General features: G+C 36.7%; 1 protein-coding gene across 1 annotated transcript; it reads left to right on the top strand.

Annotated features, from left to right (window-relative positions):
* The first annotated feature begins 17,480 nt into the window (after nt 1–17,480).
* LOC133730622 (zeaxanthin epoxidase, chloroplastic-like) lies at nt 17,481–18,531 on the top strand. Its single transcript, XM_062158177.1, has 4 exons — nt 17,481–17,593; nt 17,832–17,946; nt 18,059–18,162; nt 18,468–18,531. The coding sequence occupies exons 1-4, from the start codon at nt 17,481–17,483 to the stop codon at nt 18,529–18,531; spliced, it is 396 nt and encodes a 131-aa protein (XP_062014161.1).
* The last annotated feature ends 1,473 nt before the right edge of the window (nt 18,532–20,004 follow it).

Raw genomic sequence — 20,004 nt, 5'->3', positions numbered from 1 at the left:
CCAAGGTGGATATTGTGCGTTACTTACCCTCTCCCACTTCTGTGAGAGAGATTCGTTCTTTCCTTGGCCATGCAGGTTTTTATAGGAGGTTTATCAAGGACTTCTCCAAGATTTCGAGACCTCTATGCCAACTACTCCAGAAGGATGTCCCGTTTCACTTTGACAAGGAATGTCAAGATGCTTTTGACAAGCTTAAGGAGTTGTTGACGTCAGCCCCCATCATGCTACCTCCAGATTGGTCCTTGCCCTTTGAGTTGATGTGTGATGCCTCTGACTATGCAGTTGGAGCTGTTTTGGGGCAAAGGAAGGACAAACGACCCTATGCCATCTACTACGCCTCAAGGACTCTGAATGATGCACAAATGAATTACTCCACCACAGAGAAAGAGCTCCTTGCAGTTGTCTTTGCCCTTGAAAAGTTTCGTTCCTACTTACTTGGTACCAAGGTGATTATTTATACTGACCATGCAGCTTTGAAGTACTTGATGACCAAGAAGGAGGCGAAACCAAGGCTTATCAGATGGGTCCTACTCTTACAAAAGTTTGACGTTGAAATCAAGGACAAGAAGGGTAGTGAAAACGTGGTAGCTGATCACTTGAGTCGTTTGGTGCATGCAGAAGACCCTCTCCCTCTGGTGGAGACGTTTCCAGATGAGCAGCTCTTTGGACTTCAGGTAAGTGAACCATGGTATGATGATATTGTGAACTATATTGTTTCTAGGAAGATTCCTGATACCATGTCACGTGCTCATAGAGATAGGCTTAAGAAAACTGTTAAGCAATATGTTTGGGATGAACCTTATTTGTGGAAATATTGCTCTGATCAACTGATTAGGAGATGTGTGCCTGAACATGAACATAATGCCATACTTTCTTTTTGCCATTCTAAAGCATGTGGGGGTCACTTTGGGTCTAAAAAGACTGCGTTTAAGGTGTTAGAGTCTGGGTTCTTTTGGCCAACGTTATTTAAGGATGCACATGCTTATTGTTTGACTTGTGATAGATGCCAAAGAACAGGAAATTTAAGCTCTAGAGATCAAATGCCATTGTCTAATATCATAACTGTTGAAATATTTGATGTCTGGGGTATAGATTTCATGGGACCTTTCCCTTCATCTTTTGGGTGTTTATATATCTTACTTGCAGTGGACTATGTTTCCAAATGGGTGGAAGCAAAGGCCACTCGAACTAATGACTCTAAGGTTGTTGCAGATTTTATCAAGTCTAACATCTTTAGCAGGTTTGGAATGCCTAGAGTTCTCATTAGTGATGGTGGATCCCACTTTTGCAATCGGACGATTGAGGCCTTGTTGAAGAAATATGATGTTACACATAAGGTTTCTACACCTTATCACCCCCAAACTAGTGGGCAAGCTGAAGTCTCAAATCGTCCGATCAAGGGGATATTGGAAAAGACTGTGAACCCTAACCGGAAGGATTGGTCCCTACGCTTGGAGGATGCTTTGTGGGCTTACAGAACTGCATATAAGACTCCCATAGGTATGTCCCCATATCGAATTGTCTATGGCAAACCTTGCCATTTACCTGTGGAGTTAGAGCACAAAGCTTGGTGGGCTGTGAAGCAGTTCAACATGGATCTTGATGAAGCTGGGCTTCATAGGAAGCTGGGCTTCATAGGAAGCTGCAGTTGCAAGAGTTAGAGGAGATTAGGAATGATGCTTTCGAAAGTGCCAACATTTATAAAGAAAAGACTAAGGCATTCCATGATAAAATGATTCGAAGGAAGACTTTTGTTGTGGGTCAAAAAGTTCTTCTCTTCCATTCTCGTCTCAAACTCTTCCCAGGTAAACTTCGTTCTCGTTGGATTGGACCTTTTGTTATCACTAATGTGTTTTCTCATGGAGCTGTGCAGATAAAGAGTGAACAAACAGGTAACGAGTTCAAAGTGAATGGCCATCGCTTGAAGCCTTACTATGAGGCGTTTGTGGAACACGAAGTGGAGGAAGTACCCCTCCAAAACGTTCCACCTCTTGAGGATTAAATGGAGGTACAAGTCTAGGCTGAAAGACTATAAACATTAAGCGCTGCTTGGGAGGCAACCCAATTCAGAAGTAGCTGTGGAGGAGCCTTCAACGCAGATTTGCTCTTTTTCCTCCCTACTTCTTTATTTTATGCCTTTTGTTTTTCTTTGAACTTTATTTTCGTAAATTTCATCCCTATATGCTTAAGTGTTTCATTGCATGCTTATGATTGATTACATTGAGGACAATGCAATATTTAAGTGTGGGGGAAGGGATTTATATTTTGAGTCTTTTATTTTTGAGTCATATATTGAAAAATACAAAAAAAAATCGAAAAATGTCATAAAAATAAAAATTTTGTTGCTTTTGTTTTTGTTTTGAGTCTTAGGATGCCTTTTCAACTGTCTAGGATGATTCTATATCTCTGAAATCATGACTAAAAGAGGATCACGAAATTGAGATGACTTAAAATGGTATTCTTTGGTTAATTGAGATATATGAAAAATATATGCCTTGTAGTGGATATGGATCTCGTAACTTTGGTACAGAATATGAGCATGTTAAGATGAGTTTTGATTCAGATAAACCCATGTGAGATAATTGTGCCCATGTCCCTTTTTCTTGGAGTGAATGAAAAATATATATTCTTAATTTCTTGGCGATGTTTTGATGATCTCATTATTCTTTCATCTTGATTGACTACTTGCCATAGATTAAGTTTGATGGACTAGAGAATGCTAGAATTCGCTGTTGTGCTTGTTGAGACGTTATATCAATACATGGCCCTGATTCTGGAAAGGATTGAGGCACCCTAGGAATTACCACCATTGCCAAATGATGCGGCTTAAATAGCCTCACAATTTAACCCTGCAAAATGTAGTTGTCAGTATAGGATAAGCAGGGATCGTTCAGTCCGGGGATTGTAGGGTACACCTACACAAAAAGGTCAATTAACAAATAAAAGAATAAAATGGGGGTTTTGAGATTTGGTTCCTAATCTACTTAAAATAAAAACAAAACAAATAAAACTATATACAATGATCGACTTCCCTAACCTTGACCAATATACCACTTAGAAATTCATTTCAACATGCTACAAAACTGTGCCCATCTTGAATGCATAGATAAGAGCCCAAATGAAAAGCCTCAGCGGATCAATCCATTTATCTGATTCGTTCTAATGTAGGCTTGGATCGGAAAAGTCCTTACCAAGCCTAATACTACTAATTTTCGAAAACACTCAGCGTAATTCTCTTAACTAGTAGTATTATCTAACCCTCGAATCAACTCACACGTGCAAATTAACCATTACACATAGAATTTAACACGTAATTTCCAGAATCGTTTAATCATTAAAGCATGATTTTTACCACTTTTTAGAACTAATTGCTACTTGTTTAACTCAGCGCCTTAACAAATAACAATTACCCTTGGCAAATTAAGCAAACACACAAGAACTCTCACCATTATTCTTGCATGCAAACTTATGAACCTAACTCTGAAAATTACCTAAACACGTAAAAGGGCACAAGATTGTGACATGCATCATCAAAGAATTCTCGAAATTAACTTAATAATAAACTGAAAATCTCAAAAATATTAATAAAAATATTCTGAAAATTTCATGTCTCCAATTACACAACTCGCAAATCCAAACACACAAAACCGAAATAAAAATTGTAAGTAGAGTCATAGTTACACTTTGAAGCTTTCCTCAGCGGCTTGGCAACAAGGTGATGAACTCGTCTCTGCTATGGTGGTGGAGCGTCCTTGACTCAGCGCCTAAGAACTTCGTAGAATGATGGATGGATGGTGGTCACGGTCTTGTGAATGATGGAAGTTTAAGGAGTGAATTGGGCAGAGTCTTGGAATAGTTTTTGGCCAGGAAGTGATAGGCCGGGAAGTGATCTTGGCTAGGAAGTGATAGGCCGGGAAGTGATAGGCCGGGAAGTGATCGGCCGGGAAGGGATAGGCCGGGAAGTGATAATAATTCTGTTCTGGATGTTGCTTATTTATAGGGGAGCATTGGTTGGCTTTTGTCGATCATACCCTTCATCATTGGACGGATGGGATTGCATCATAATTCACTTTAATTTCCCAACTGAAACATCTCCTTTATGGCCTTAATTCCTCTCATAATGGGGTCTTTTAACAAGCTGAAACGTCTTTCTCCTTTATTTATTTTCCAGTTGAAACATCTTTTTTTCTTTATTCCCCAACTGAAAACGTCTTTCTCCTTTATTTCCCTTCTTCATTGCTCGGTCAAATGTCTTAAATGCTTTATTTTATGACTCCATCATTGCTGTTTCCAAGAGTTCCACCAGGCAAGGTTTCCTACAACAAGCAGGAGAATATCAGAATTTTCTAGAGAAAATAAAGGGAATTAAAATGTAAAGACCACAAAAACGAGGAATCCTGATCCAGCTAGGATTTTTCATGAATTTATCTTTTTCCGCTTATTTCACGCCAAACACTCTACAAGACTCTTAAAATGACTCGATGACTCAAAACACGAAACTTAAGGGAGAAACAAGGCTAAAATGGGGCATATACTCAATAATATCGTCGCACTTTATGATCCTATCAAATACCCCACACTTAGCTTTTGCTAGTCCCTTAGCAAAACAAAAATACAAAACAAAACAAAGACTCGACAAAAAGCAAGTAAATGACTCTACTACCCCTAACTGTTGTCCTAGAGACTCCAAACTCATGGCTTTCACGTTAAACACTTAATCAAAATCGCATAGATAATTCCATGGTTAATAAACATGTTACACTCATATGACTAAGTAGGATATGGAGAACTTAAGTTATACAGTGAATGATAGCATGTTTCGAACAAGTCCAATCCAAACTCACAAGGCATACTCTCGATTTTTCTCTCAGAAATGGCTATGCTTAAAAGCTTCACACTCAAGTATATGCAAGAGAACAAATTGTAAGGCAACAAACAGCTTGCATATTTCATCAATAAAAGCATTTTGTGAAGAATTTTTAAAGACCTCATGAAATGACTAAGTGCACAAATGGACCTAAACCATAAGCTCGACTGCGTAACTGACTCCACTCACCAAAGGCTGCCCATCTCAAGGATCAAGTCAGCATTTAAAATAGGTTGTAATGGGGCTAAGCTAGGGTTTTTGAAATGAAGATTAAGGATACAAAAATCCTAAGGACCTAGCAGAGCATATATGGACCACCTTATGTCACCATTTTTGTGGACCAAATATCATTGTTTTGGGCCAAACCTTCACTCTAACCAACATGGGAATGGACAAAGGCATAATTTTCAACTTTGAGCCTTCTACAAATTTGAAAGTCCAAAACCACACTTCAACAATTTCCCAAGAGTTTTCTTTTCAATTTTTCTTCTCTTTTGCCACTTTTCTTTCTTTCTTTCTTTTTCATTTTCATTTTCTTTCAAATTTTTTTTTTTATGGCAAATATATTTTTTTTTTTTTTTTTTTTTTTTTTCTTGGATTTTCCCCACCCCACACTTGTCTTTCATCGTCACCCCTACACACTATGTCATGCTCTACTAAGTCCCTAAGACAAGGGTAGAGATATCCTGTACTAAGCTCATGGTAGGGTAGTGAGGGTGATGAAACAAAGGTTTTCAACGTAGGCTCAAAGGGATTCATTCTAAGGAGTCCCACGACGGGCACAATTGGGGACACATGCTTGTTTGGCTATGGTGGTTACCCTAATGCCTTCTATCCTATCCAGGATCAGTGCATATTATGGCATACAAGTTTTGACAGTCCAAACAGCCGAGTTCTAGTACTCTCTAGTCCATTAAAATCTATGGCACATGATCATTGGATTTTCAAAGAATGATGAGGTTTTGCAAATACAGCCACGAAATTCTGGAATTATCAATTAAGCACTCGAAAAGAAAGTAGTTTAGCTCAACAGCTCACTTAGGGTCAAATGAATCAGACTTAATCCTAGCATGCTTAATGAACCAAGTTACAATCCTATCTCAAATCTTCATACAAGTATCACATTGTCGATTAACCACAGAATTCAATTAAGTCCTATTTCGATTGTGAAAACCTTCAGCCATGAATTCATAGACATGTTCATCCTAGACATTAGGAGCATCCTAAGACTCAAACAAACAAAAAGAAGACTCTAAAACTAACAAATTTTTTTTTTCTTTAATTTTTTTTCTCTAAACTAAAATAAAGGTGTAAACCCACCCCACACTTAGAATCTACATTGTCCTCAATGTAGGCAAAAAATATGGTATATAGACCCTAAATATGGGGGGCTACGAAAATAAGGGAAGGGTAAAACAAACAAACAAACAAAGACACAAGTACAATTCAACCTAAGCAAGTGAAGGGATAGAAATGTCAAACTCTCGTTGATGGCTCCTCCACAGCTTCGGTTGAAATGGGTTGCCTCCCATGCAGCGCTTGATATTTATAGTCCTTCAGCCAAGACTCTTCTCCTTGTTCACACGTGCTCATTCATTGGGTCAAGTGTTAGTAGCATATACAAGATTCAGATACAAACAGTATGCCTTAACTTTCTAAGTTACATTTACATTTACATACTTAGATACTGGAACAGAGGATCCCATATACCTTAAGCATGCCACAGAACAATAATTTTTTTATTTTTTTATTTTTTATTTTTAAGTTAGTTATAAACTTAGTTAATATCTCAATTGATTCCAAGTTGTAAGTCGAGCCCAATAGAAACCACTACTATTGGTGAGATACGATATAGGGATAGTCGCCTAGACATAAGTCTCTTTCCTTTGTTTCAGAAGGCTGGATGGCCAGATTAAGAGTTAAGTGAGAGGGAGGACTCATTTTGGTGATACTACGGAGGCTACTCCCTCATTGAGGTTTAGGCCCCTATCGGCTACTCCCACATAGTGGTTTACGCACATTCTATAGTATCTCTGAGATCCAATTGAACCCATCACCCAGGGTCCCAATCTAAGACACCATCCGCATGCGCCCCTTACTCAGCTGGGAAATTAACTTATGTGTTAGACCGTTCTCCAATTGCTAATAAAGGCCGCCCTCAACCTCAAGAGACCTTAACAAGGTACTAATGAAGGGTTTAGGCCAATATTAACAAAAGGGCCCTTGTCTACTCATACGATTTTACACACTGACAACAATTAAGTATTTAACTAAATTCATGACTACCTAAGTATATTAATCTAAGCGAAAAACATACAATTTACAACATGCTTAATCTAAGTGAAACACATACAATTTACAACATGCTAAAAAAAAAAAAAAAAAAAAAAAAACTTCTACAAATTGTACAACAATTATAAAAGACATGCTTAATTTCGTAACACTCATAAAACTTAAACTAAATCACAATTATAGCTTGGCCAAACATAAATCGCAATTTGTCACCATTCCACAAGTGTAGTACAAAATTTTAGCATGCATTCTATATACAACAAAATCGATGACACTTTAAGCGTTAGGGATTTTAACAATCCCCGGCAACGGCGCCAAAAATTGATGCGGCTTAAATAGCCTCACAATTTAACCCTGCAAAATGTAGTTGTCAGTATAGGATAAGCAGGGATCGTTCAGTCCGGGGATTGTAGGGTACACCTACACAAAAAGGTCAATTAACAGATAAAAGAATAAAATGGGGGTTTTGAGATTTGGTTCCTAATCTACTTAAAATAAAAACAAAACAAATAAAACTATATACAATGATCGACTTCCCTAACCTTGACCAATATACCACTTAGAAATTCATTTCAACATGCTACAAAACTGTGCCCATCTTGAATGCATAGATAAGAGCCCAAATGAAAAGCCTCAGCGGATCAATCCATTTATCTGATTCGTTCTAATGTAGGCTTGGATCGGAAAAGTCCTTACCAAGCCTAATACTACTAATTTTCGAAAACACTCAGCGTAATTCTCTTAACTAGTAGTATTATCTAACCCTCGAATCAACTCACACGTGCAAATTAACCATTACACATAGAATTTAACACGTAATTTCCAGAATCGTTTAATCATTAAAGCATGATTTTTACCACTTTTTAGAACTAATTGCTACTTGTTTAACTCAGCGCCTTAACAAATAACAATTACCCTTGGCAAATTAAGCAAACACACAAGAACTCTCACCATTATTCTTGCATGCAAACTTATGAACCTAACTCTGAAAATTACCTAAACACGTAAAAGGGCACAAGATTGTGACATGCATCATCAAAGAATTCTCGAAATTAACTTAATAATAAACTGAAAATCTCAAAAATATTAATAAAAATATTCTGAAAATTTCATGTCTCCAATTACACAACTCGCAAATCCAAACACACAAAACCGAAATAAAAATTGTAAGTAGAGTCATAGTTACACTTTGAAGCTTTCCTCAGCGGCTTGGCAACAAGGTGATGAACTCGTCTCTGCTATGGTGGTGGAGCGTCCTTGACTCAGCGCCTAAGAACTTCGTAGAATGATGGATGGATGGTGGTCACGGTCTTGTGAATGATGGAAGTTTAAGGAGTGAATTGGGCAGAGTCTTGGAATAGTTTTTGGCCAGGAAGTGATAGGCCGGGAAGTGATCTTGGCTAGGAAGTGATAGGCCGGGAAGTGATAGGCCGGGAAGTGATCGGCCGGGAAGGGATAGGCCGGGAAGTGATAATAATTCTGTTCTGGATGTTGCTTATTTATAGGGGAGCATTGGTTGGCTTTTGTCGATCATACCCTTCATCATTGGACGGATGGGATTGCATCATAATTCACTTTAATTTCCCAACTGAAACATCTCCTTTATGGCCTTAATTCCTCTCATAATGGGGTCTTTTAACAAGCTGAAACGTCTTTCTCCTTTATTTATTTTCCAGTTGAAACATCTTTTTTTCTTTATTCCCCAACTGAAAACGTCTTTCTCCTTTATTTCCCTTCTTCATTGCTCGGTCAAATGTCTTAAATGCTTTATTTTATGACTCCATCATTGCTGTTTCCAAGAGTTCCACCAGGCAAGGTTTCCTACAACAAGCAGGAGAATATCAGAATTTTCTAGAGAAAATAAAGGGAATTAAAATGTAAAGACCACAAAAACGAGGAATCCTGATCCAGCTAGGATTTTTCATGAATTTATCTTTTTCCGCTTATTTCACGCCAAACACTCTACAAGACTCTTAAAATGACTCGATGACTCAAAACACGAAACTTAAGGGAGAAACAAGGCTAAAATGGGGCATATACTCAATAATATCGTCGCACTTTATGATCCTATCACCAAATGAACCTGTGTCCCTAATTGTGCCCGTCGTGGGACTCCCCTAGATAAACCCCTTTGAGCCTACGTTAAGCCTTTTCTTTCATCACCCTTAAAATCTTTAACCTAAGCCTTAGTATAGCTATAACCCTACCCTTTGTCCTAAGGACTTAGTGGAGCTAAATTGAGACTTTACTTGAAGATTTTTGGCGTCAATATTGAAGAATAAGAAGAGGTGAAGGTTCAAGTGTGGGGGTAAACATGTCCATTAATGAAAAATGTATGAAAAAGCCGAGAAAAAGAAAAAGAAAAAAAAAATGAAAATATGAAACGGCTAAGAAAAAGAAAAGAGAATATGTTTATGGACTTTAGTACCCCATACTTAGTGATCTTGGAGTTTGCTTTGAATTGAAGGCCCACTACAGAAAAATTTGGCCTTTGTCCATTTCACTAGAGTTCAAGGGAAGTTTACATTGAAGATTGGGCCCAACATGAAGACATTAGGCCCCTTTATAACACCCCCATGGGATTGTGACGTTTTTGCATACTTGGTGGATTTCTAGAAGTCTCTCTACATTTACATGAGCTCTACTAGGTTTTTAGGACACTTTGTTAATTTCCTTACCCTTCGTTTCCTTAAACCTTGAGCCATGGCCCCATTACAACCCTTGAGAAGACCTTCTTGATCCTTAAGATGGGACAGCCCTTGATGTGGAGATGAGTTACAAGAGTTGAACCTATGGCTTGGGTCCATCTGTGCAAGTAGTTGATATCCTTCATGAGATCTTTAAAGAAAATTATACTTGTGCTTTCGTTTCTTGCATTATGTGATATACTTGCTATCTTTCACATATACTTGAGTGTATAAGCTTTTAAGCATTGCCATGATCTGAGAGAAGAAAGAGTGGATATACCTTGTGAGGAATTGAATCAAACTTGTTGAAGCATGCTTAACAGAAACCATCACCATTGTTCCAACCAAGTCCTACTTGTGTATATGTGAATTATGTGTTTTAATTAACTCTCGAATGCCTAAACATATATTCTTGGTTGAGTGCTAATCTTGGTGTTGTGAAAGTAAGAGATTGCTGAGACAAATAGTTGAAGGGCAATAGAGTTTTTGTTTGTTTGAGTCTTTAATTTTCGTTGAGTCTTAGTGTATGTCTTAGTGTGATTTTGCTAAGGGACTAGCAAAAGCTAAGTGTGGGGGAATTTGATAGGAGCATTTTAATGCGACGTTTTAACTGCATTTCCCTATGTTTTCTGCGCCATTTCCTTGGAAAAATCCCTGTTTTGGAAAGTTTCCATTCTTTGATTGGGAAAGTTTCTATTTGCATAAAGTTTCTATTTTCGTAGTTTTCATTTCTCATTTCTGGCAAGTTTCCAATTTCAGTTTAGGAAAGTTTCTATTTTTCATTTTTAGTAACTTTCTATTTTTCATTTTTAGTAAGTTTCTATTTTTCAAATTAGGTAAGTTTCTATTTTTCATACTAGTTTCTATTTTCAGGACCTCCGAGCTCAAAAGTGGAAATGAACGCACGAATGGAAAGAGGAGCTTGCGAACGTCAAGGCGAACAAATTTGAGCAGAAATGAAGAAACAAGCTTTCCTAGTGCAACCAGGAAACCCTGCGAAATGGAGGAGAGCTTACCAATGAAGTTTCCAACGCAACTATCAAAAGCAATGAAAGAAATGAAGTGTTTTGCGTTGGAAAATAAGAAGGCTTGAAGATGAAGCAACGAGGCCCAAGAACACTTTGAATTTTCGGCAAATTGGATCAAGGCCCACCAAAGCCCATGACATTAGGGTTTGTGACGCAAAACCCTAACCTTAAAGATGTTTGCCGTCCAAAGCAATGAGAGAAACAAGGAAGAGGCATGGAAAATCAGAATATTAAAGAGAAATTCGGTAGAGATTTTTGAGGGAGAAATAAAAGGAAGGAGAATATATGTTGAACTCGAAAATCTCTCAAAAGAAGTCTAGATACATTCCTTGAAACCCTAAAGGAAGTTTGGCCGAATTGGAAGTGCAAAATCAGAAAATATCTCAAGGAATTTCGGCAAGTTTATTTAGGGAGATATTCTAGAAAATTATGTGATTGGTTGAACCATGTCATAGGGCTTATGTGGCAAGCTTACATTGGAGGAAGATGTGTGGATTAAACAAGTCATTGCCGTGAGAAACCCTAGAGAATTACACGGCTTGGAGACCAAGTTTGCCGTCCCCTATATAGTCTCTCTTCTTCTCAACGTCAAGGGTTCCTCTCTCCATACAATTGACAACTTAGAAAAAAATCAGAAAATCTTTTTAGCCTAGCCGTGCTCCTCTCCATCCTCTAGGGCAACCACGAAGTGCAAGCAAGGCCAAGGAAGAAGAAGACAAGCCGTGAACACCATCCATCCTCCACCTTGAAGATTGCTTTCGAAATTCAAGAGACCACATCATCACTTCATTCATCTCACCTTCATCACGGTGTAATCCGATTCTCCTTCTAACTTTGCTTTGTATTTTCGTTGGTTTTGCCATAGTTGACACACATGTTTGAACAAGTATTGATTTCTGAAATTTTATGATTAATTGTTAATTTTCAGATTCATATATTGCGATTTATGGTTGCTTTTGTGTGAGTGTTTGATTAAATTTGCATGATAGAAATCTTTTGTATGATAATCTTGAATGGTTCGAAACATTTAGGGTTTTTATGTGAATGTTGCTACGAATTTAAGAACATGAATCAACTTTTTGGTTTTGTGTTCTTGAATCGAATAAGTAGTAAAGGTTTTGTACAAAAACCGAATTTAATCAAAGAAGATTGCAATTAGGTGGACTTTTTCATACTAAGTTGCACATTTGAGTTGATAGCCTTTCTAGGTGCTTATTGCGTTAAACATGTATGATTGACTAGCTTTTTAGGGCTTGAATGCATGTTTGATAGGATTAGTCTATGTGCTTTCACCTAGATTAATTAGCATTGAAAGTAAAATATGGGGAATTGTTTGCTTTTAACGTTTCACATGATCAACTCCTCTTGCATGACTATGATGAATAATGATGAACTTGAATCAATTTTAATCATGAGTTTCGACTTTGATCTTTGTTCTTGCATTCCATTTGTATTTTTATGTTTTTGGCATTTTAATCATTTAGTTAACTTAGTATTTATTTTCGGAAAAAGAAAACCAAAAACAAAATCCCCCCTTATTTTCGTAAATATGTATATACTTGTGAATATCTTTGTGAATATTATACTTTGTTTTAATTTTAATTATTTAATTGTTTAACAATGACAGGTGTACCCTCAATCCCCGGAATAGAATGATCCCTATTTACTTTATACTACTAATGACATTTCAGGGTTAAATTTTGCGCTTGCTCAAAGCGTATCAAGCAACACAATTCCAAACCCAAAAGGAGGCTTTGAAGGCCCAACCAGCTGAGGACGAGATGAAACCAAGTCTAGGCTGAAAGACTATAAACATTAAGCGCTGCTTGGGAGGCAACCCAATACAAACAGATTTGCTTTCTCTCTCTTTATCTTTTATTTTTCGTTTTGTTTAATTGTTTTTCTTTGAGTCTTTATTTTCGTAAGTTTCATCTCTTATTGCTTAAGTGTTTCATTGCATGCTTATTATTGATTACATTGAGGACAATGCAATATTTAAGTGTGGGGGAAGGGATTTACATTTTTGTCTTTTATTTTGAGTCATATATATTGGAAAATACAAAAAAAAAAAATCGAAAAATGTCAAAAATATAAAAAAAATTTCGTTGCTTTTGTTTTTATTTTGAGTCATAGGATGCCCTTTCAACTGTCTAGGATGATTCTATATCTCTGAAATTATGGCTAAAAGAGGATCACAATATTGAGATGATTTTAACATGGTATTCTTTGGTTAATTGAGATATATGAAAAAAATATGCCTTGTAGTGGATATGGATTGCATGACCTTGGTACAGAATATGAGCATGTTAAGATGAGTTTTGATTTAATAAGCCAATGTGAGATATTTGAGCCATGTCCCTTTTTCTTGGAGTGAATGAAAAATATATATTCTTAATTTCTTGGCGATGTTTTGATGATCTCATTATTCTTTCATCTTGATTGACTGCTTGCCATAGATTAAGTTTAATGGACTAGAGAATGCTAGAATTCGCTCTTGTGCTTGTTGAGACGTTATATCAATACATGGCCCTGATTCTGGAAAGGATAGAGGCACCCTAGGAATTACCACCATTGCCAAATGAACCCTGTGTCCTTAATTGTGCCCGTCGTAGGACTCCCCTAGATAAACCCCTTTGAGCCTACGTTAAGCCTTTTCTTTCATCACCCTTAAAATCTTTAACCTAAGCCTTAGTATAGCTATAACCCTACCCTTTGTCCTAAGGACTTAGTGGAGCTAAATTGAGACTTTACATGAAGATTTTTGGCGTCAATATTGAAGAATAAGAAAAGGTGAAAGTTCAAGTGTGGGGGTAGACTTGTCCATGAATGAAAAATGTATGAAAAAGCCGAGAAAAAGAAAAAGAAAAAATGAAAATATGTAAACGGCTAAGAAAAAGAAAAGAGAATATGTATCTATGGATTTTAGTCCCCCATACTTAGTGATTTTGGAGTTTAATTTGAATTGAAGGCCCACTACAGAAAATTTGGCCTTTGTCCACTTCACTAGAGTTCAAGGGAAGTTTACAATGAAGATTGAGCCCAACATGAAGACATTAGGCCCCTTTATAACACCCCCATGGGATTGTGACGTTTTTGCATACTTGGTGGATTTCTAGAAGTCTCTCTACACCAACAAGTGCTCTGCTAGGTTTTTAGGATACTTTGTGATTTTCCTATCCCTTCGTTTCTTTAAACCTTGAGCCTTGGTCCCATTATAACCCTTGAGAAGACCTTCTTGATCCTTAAGATGGGACAGCCCTTGATGTGGAGATGAGTTACAAGAGTTGAACCTATGGCAGTCCATTCGTGCAAGTGGTTGATATCCTTCATGAGATCTTTAAAGAAAATTATACTTGTGCTTTCGTTTCTTGCATTATGTGATATACTTGCTATCTTTCACATATACTTGAGTGTATAAGCTTTTAAGCACTGCCATGATCTGAGAGAAGAAAGAGTGGATATACCTTGTGAGGAATTGAATCAAACTTGTTTGAAGCATGCTTAACAGAAACCATCACCATTGTTCCAACCAAGTCCTACTTGTGTATATGTGAATTATGTGTTTTAATTAACTCTCGAATGCCTAAATATTGATTCTTGGTAAAGTGCTAATCTTGGTGTTGTGAAAGTAAGAGATTGCTGAGACAAATAGTTGAAGGGCAATAGAGTCATTTTGGTTGTTTGAGTCTTTAATTTTCGTTGAGTCTTAGTGTGTGTCTTTGTTTGATTTTGCTAAGGGACTAGCAAAAGCTAAGTGTGGGGGAATTTGATAGGAGCATTTTAATGCGACGTTTTAACTGCATTTCCTTACATTTCTTGCGTCATTTCCTTAGTAAAACTCTATTTAGGAAAGTTTCCATTCTTTGATTGGGAAAGTTCCTATTTGTAGAAAGTTTCCATTTTTCTTAGTTTCTATTTTCCATTTTTAGAAAGTTTCTATTTTCGGTAGTTTCTATTTTTCATTTTTTGGAAAGTTTCCATTTTCAGTTTAGGAAAGTTGCCATTTTTCATTTTAGGAAAGTTTCTATTTTTCTTACTAGTTTCTATTTTCAGGACCTCCGAGCTAAAAAGTGGAAATGAACGCACAAATGGAAAGAGGAGCTTGCGAACATCAAGACGAACAAATATGAGAGAAAACGGCCCACACATTTGAGCATAAATGAAGAAACAAGCTTTCCTAGTGCAACCAGGAAACCCTGCGAAATGGAGGAGAGCTTACCAATGAAGTTTCCAACGCAACTATGAAAAGAAATGAAAGAAATGAAGTGTTTTGCGTTGGAAAATAAGAAGGCTTGAAGATGAAGCAACGAAGCCCAAGAACACTTTGAATTTTCGGTAAAATGGATCAAGGCCCATCAAGGCCCAAGCAACTAGGGTTTGTGACGCATGGAAGAAACCCTAGAAGGGTTTGCCGTCCAAAGCAAGAGAGAAAGAAGGAGTTTTGCCGTGAAAAATCAGAAAATAATAAGAAGATTTCGTGGAGATTTTATTGGGAGACTTTTAAGGGAAGAGAATATGTGTTGAACACAAAGAGCTCTCAAAAGAAGTCTAGATACATTCCTATATTCTCTAAAGGAGTTGTGGCCGAATTTTAAGAGATAAAATCAGAATATTATCATGGTATTTCGGCAAGGAAATCAAGGGGGATATTTTAGAGAATTATGTGATTGGTTGAGACACATCATAGGGCTTACTTGGCAAGATTTCATTGGAGGAAATTATGTGGAGTTATCAAGTCTTTGCCGTGAGAAACCCTAGAGACTTACACGGCTTGGAGACCAAGTATGCCGTTCTCTATATATATCTTCTCATTCTTAACGTCTGGAGCTCCTCCCATACGTTTTACAACTCAGAAAAATCAGAAAATCCCTCTAGCATAGCCGTGAGTTCTTCCATCCTCTAGAGCAAGCCACGAGTTCAAGCAAGGCCAAGGGAGAAGAAGAATTGCCGTGAGCATCATCATCCATCATCCACCATTGAAGACTTGCTTTCAAGCTTCAAGAGACCACAACGTTTATCATCCATCTTCATCATCATCCACGGTGTAATCCGATTCTCCTTTGTAACCTTTGCTTTGTATTTCGTTGGTTTTGTTCTAGTTGACATATGTGTTTGAATGATTATTAAATTCTGGAATTTTTTATGATTAATTGAGAATTTTCAGATTCATAATATTGTTCTTCGAAAGTTGCTTATGTGAGTTTGGTTAATTAAATTTGCGTTATAGATATCTTTTGTATTTTAATCTTATGTGGTTGCAAACACTTAGGGTTTTGATATGAATGTTGCTAGGTTTAAGAACATAAAATCGACTTTTCGTTTTGTGTAAACTTGAATCAAAGTAGTAAAGGTTTTGTACAAAGATCGAATTTAATTAACGAGGATTGCAATTAGGTGGACTTTTCCATACTAAGTTGTACACTTGGGTTGATAGCCTTTCTAGGTGTTTATTGCGTTGAACATGTCATGCTTGACTAGCTTTCTAGGGCTTGAATGCATGTTTGATAGGATTAGTCTTTGTGCTTTCACTTAGATTAATTAGCATTGAAAAGTAAAATATGGGAAATTGTTTGCTTTCTAACGTTTCACATGATCAACTCCTTTCTCATGACTTAGATGAACAATATTAGGGTTTGAATCAATTTTAATCATCTGTTTCGGTTTTTGATCTTTGTTCTCTCATTCCATTTGTGTTTTTATGTTTTTGTGTTTTATTTGTTTTCTTTACTTAGTTTAATTTTTGAAAACCAAAAACAAAATCCCCCCTTTTCGTAAATAATGTTTATAATTGTAAATATCTTTGTGAATATTATACTTTGTTTTAATTTTAATTGTTTTAATTGTTTGACAATGACAGGTGTACCCTCAATCCCCGGAATAGAACGATCCCTATTTACTTATACTACTAACGACATTTCAGGGTTAAATTATACGTTTGCTCAAAGCGTATCATACAGCAAGGATTTACTACAATTAATCAGGTAAAGCACAAGTATTTCATGATTCAAATTTTTGGAGATGATTACATACCCATTGCCTATCATCACTGCCTTAATCTTTAATTTGCAGGAAGCTAGAGCATTATTAAGAAGATACAGATATCGTACATGAAGCATAGAAGTTGCTTTACATGTATTTGAAGTGGAATAGATATTGATGCAGTGACTCCAAAAATCAAAGTGCTTGAGCAGGCAAACATTGTAGGAGACGTTCTTAAGGTCATGGTACCCCATCTATGTATATAAATCCTGTCAGCTTACTTCTGAAAGCATATTTCTTAAAGGAAAATCATTGCAGAGACATTTTGAAAATCATTTCTTCTAATGAAAAGTTTACTTTCTGCTAATTTATTTTAGTGATAAGAAAGTAGTAGGTATTAGCTTTGTATGAATATAATTGGTTTCCAAGAAATTTAGTAAGAATGGCACTGCTAAATCATATGGACTGAAAAACAATGTTTTGTTATACCATGATCTTGAGTTGTGTTACATTGGGACAGAAAAATTTTAGATGGAATTTGTGAACTTTTCTACATGTTAATTAGACATCATTGCATGACTTATTTTTCTTCTTTCTTGGTTCTTGCAGAAGCAGCTTAACCTCAAAATGGAAGAGAGAGTGAAGAAGGAAAGTAAAAACATATGGGAAAATGATCTCCTTGGATGGATTTTCAAGCATTCAAATCTTTCAAAGGAGCAAATTCTTGACTGGATATTGAGGTTGCTCTTCTCTGGTCATGAAACTTCATCAGTATCCGTAGTCTTAGTCATATATTTCTTGCCTGCCTATCCTAATGCAATTCAACAATAACTTACAACGATTTCTCCGCAGCAAAGCGCGGGAACGTTTTCTAGTTATATATATAAGAAAGTTGAAAACAAAGACTTGTTTGTTTGGAGGACTTAGTTGACTTGAGGAAGTTCTGACTATTGATTCATTTTTTTATTTCTTAAACAGCTATGAGACATCTAGAAAACTGTGGGTTGCCATTATTCATGGAATGGCTAGAATGGCTGCAATTATGGCTTCAACTTACAAGGCTTATCTGGGTGTAGGACTTGGTCCATTATCGGTAAGAACCTTTGTTAATTGCAGTACAAAATACTTATTGGCATAGAGCCTACAATCTTGATAATGCAATGGAAGTGTCTCTAGATACTCATATTAGTTGAAAAACCTTGCAGTTTTTGACGAAGTTTAGGATACCACATCCAGGAAGAGTTGGTGAGAGAGTTTTTATTGACAAGGCAATGCCCTTGATGCTGAGTTGGGTCTTAGGTGGTAACAGGTAAGATATCGTCTTTGCTTGGTAGTAAGATATATTCTTCTGCTGCATGGTTCGTGTCATTTTGTGTGCTTTTGCACTTTTAGGGATAATAGTTGTATGATGTGCAGCATGAATGTTAGAAAACTAAGCTATCTAATTACTTGAATTTCTCATATATAAAGAAAAAAAATCATTAAGTTGGAAATATGTGCATCATGGGATGCCTTTGATAAATATTTCAGTTGAAAGGAAACATTGACAATTACTCCAAGAATTGCTATGTCAGTTTCTTCAGGGCTAATTTCCTTTTTGGGTTTTGTTTGCAGCTCAAAACTTGAAGGAAAGCCACCAAGTTGCAGGCGGTCAGACAAAGTATGTTGTTCACAGTGACTAATGAGTATATTTTGTCACTAATTGGTTTCATTCTTTCAATTTGTAATTGGCCGATTGCATATTGTGATTTAGTTGCTAACATTTGGACAATTTGATAGCTATTGTAGTAGACCAAAATAAAAAAGCTTAGGAGATATATATTTTTTTTATAGTGACCAAAACTTTAGTGGCCTTAAGGTTTGGTCACTGATATAAGCATGTGACTTAGGCTTTAGTGACCAGATCATGTGTTTTAGTGACCAGATCTGTTAGGTTTAGTGAGGAACTTTATGGTCACTAATTCTTTCATGATTTGTGACCAAATAAACTTGGTCACTAAAACTTTTTATTTTAGTGACCAACCACATACTTTGGTCACTAAATAGAATTAGTGACGGGCCTATAGTGACCACTCAGTGACAGACAATATTTGGTCACTAATCATATTTAGTGACCAAATTGGCTATTTTTAGTGACCATTGTGTTGGTCATTAATGGTAGGTTTTGTTGTAGTGATCATACCCTTCATCATTGGACGGATGGGTGATAAGAGCATTTTTATGCGACGTTTTAATAGTTAACTCCTCATATTTTACTTAGTTATTTCCTTAAATAAATCAGTTTTAATGTAGTTTCTATTTTTAGGTGCACTGGAGAAAATGGAGAAGAAATGAGCTGAAATGAAGAAATGGAGTTTTCCTGGTCCGACTAGGAATCCTGATGAGGCTAGGAAACCTGAAGGCATGAGGAGACCACATGGCTTGAAGATGACGTGGGAGATATTATGGGAGATTAAATCTGATTTTTGCCAGGGGAAATCATGAAGATAACGTGAAAAATCAAGGAGAATATCAAGGGAGAGTTTCAAGGGATTGTGCAACAAGAAAAAGCTCAAAACAAGTCCAGATTCGTTCCTAAATCCCCTCAATATATTTTGGACGAAAATGAGGAATAAAATCTGTATTTTGTCATGAAAATCAAGAGAAAATCAAGGGGAGACATTAAAGGAAGTCCATGGAGAGATTTAACGAATAAAAGGTTCAAAAACAAGTCCAGATTCATTCCTACAATTCCTAAAGGAATTTTGGCCGAAAATAAAGAAGAAAATCAGAATTAATTCATGGATATTCGGCAATAATATATTTGGGACTTATTTTGAAGGCTTATGATTGGTTGGATGACACACCAGGGCTTACATGGCAATTTGTGATTGGTTGAAGTTATGTGGCATTTTCTGATAATTCCTTGGAAAATAATAGAAGATTTATGAAGACTTGGAGACCAAGGTCAACGTCCCCTATATATACTCCCCCTATGCTAGACGTTTTACACACCCCCATAATTCAGAAATTTACTATATACGCGAAAGCTCTCTCCATCCTCTAGAGCAAGCCACGAAGTTCAAGCAAGGCCGAAGAAGAAGAAGAACCAAGCCGTGAGTATCATCATCAATTCTCCACCTTGAAGCTTGCTTTCGAGATTCAAGACTCC

This window comes from Rosa rugosa, chromosome 2 (assembly GCF_958449725.1).
Source record: "Rosa rugosa chromosome 2, drRosRugo1.1, whole genome shotgun sequence".
Lineage (NCBI taxonomy): Eukaryota > Viridiplantae > Streptophyta > Magnoliopsida > Rosales > Rosaceae > Rosa > Rosa rugosa.
The sequence above is the reverse complement of the archived record's forward strand: the minus strand, read 5'-3'. Positions and strand labels throughout refer to the sequence as shown.

Bases quoted from the DNA above. Each gene is read 5' to 3' on its own strand.
- LOC133730622 (XM_062158177.1), top strand. From the start codon at position 17,481: ATGGAAGAGAGAGTGAAGAAGGAAAGTAAAAACATATGGGAAAATGAT. The intron at 17,594-17,831 runs GTTGCTCTTCTC...TTTCTTAAACAG, and splicing joins ATTCTTGACTGGATATTGAG to CTATGAGACATCTAGAAAAC. The intron at 18,163-18,467 runs GTAAGATATCGT...TTTTGTTTGCAG, and splicing joins TGGGTCTTAGGTGGTAACAG to CTCAAAACTTGAAGGAAAGC.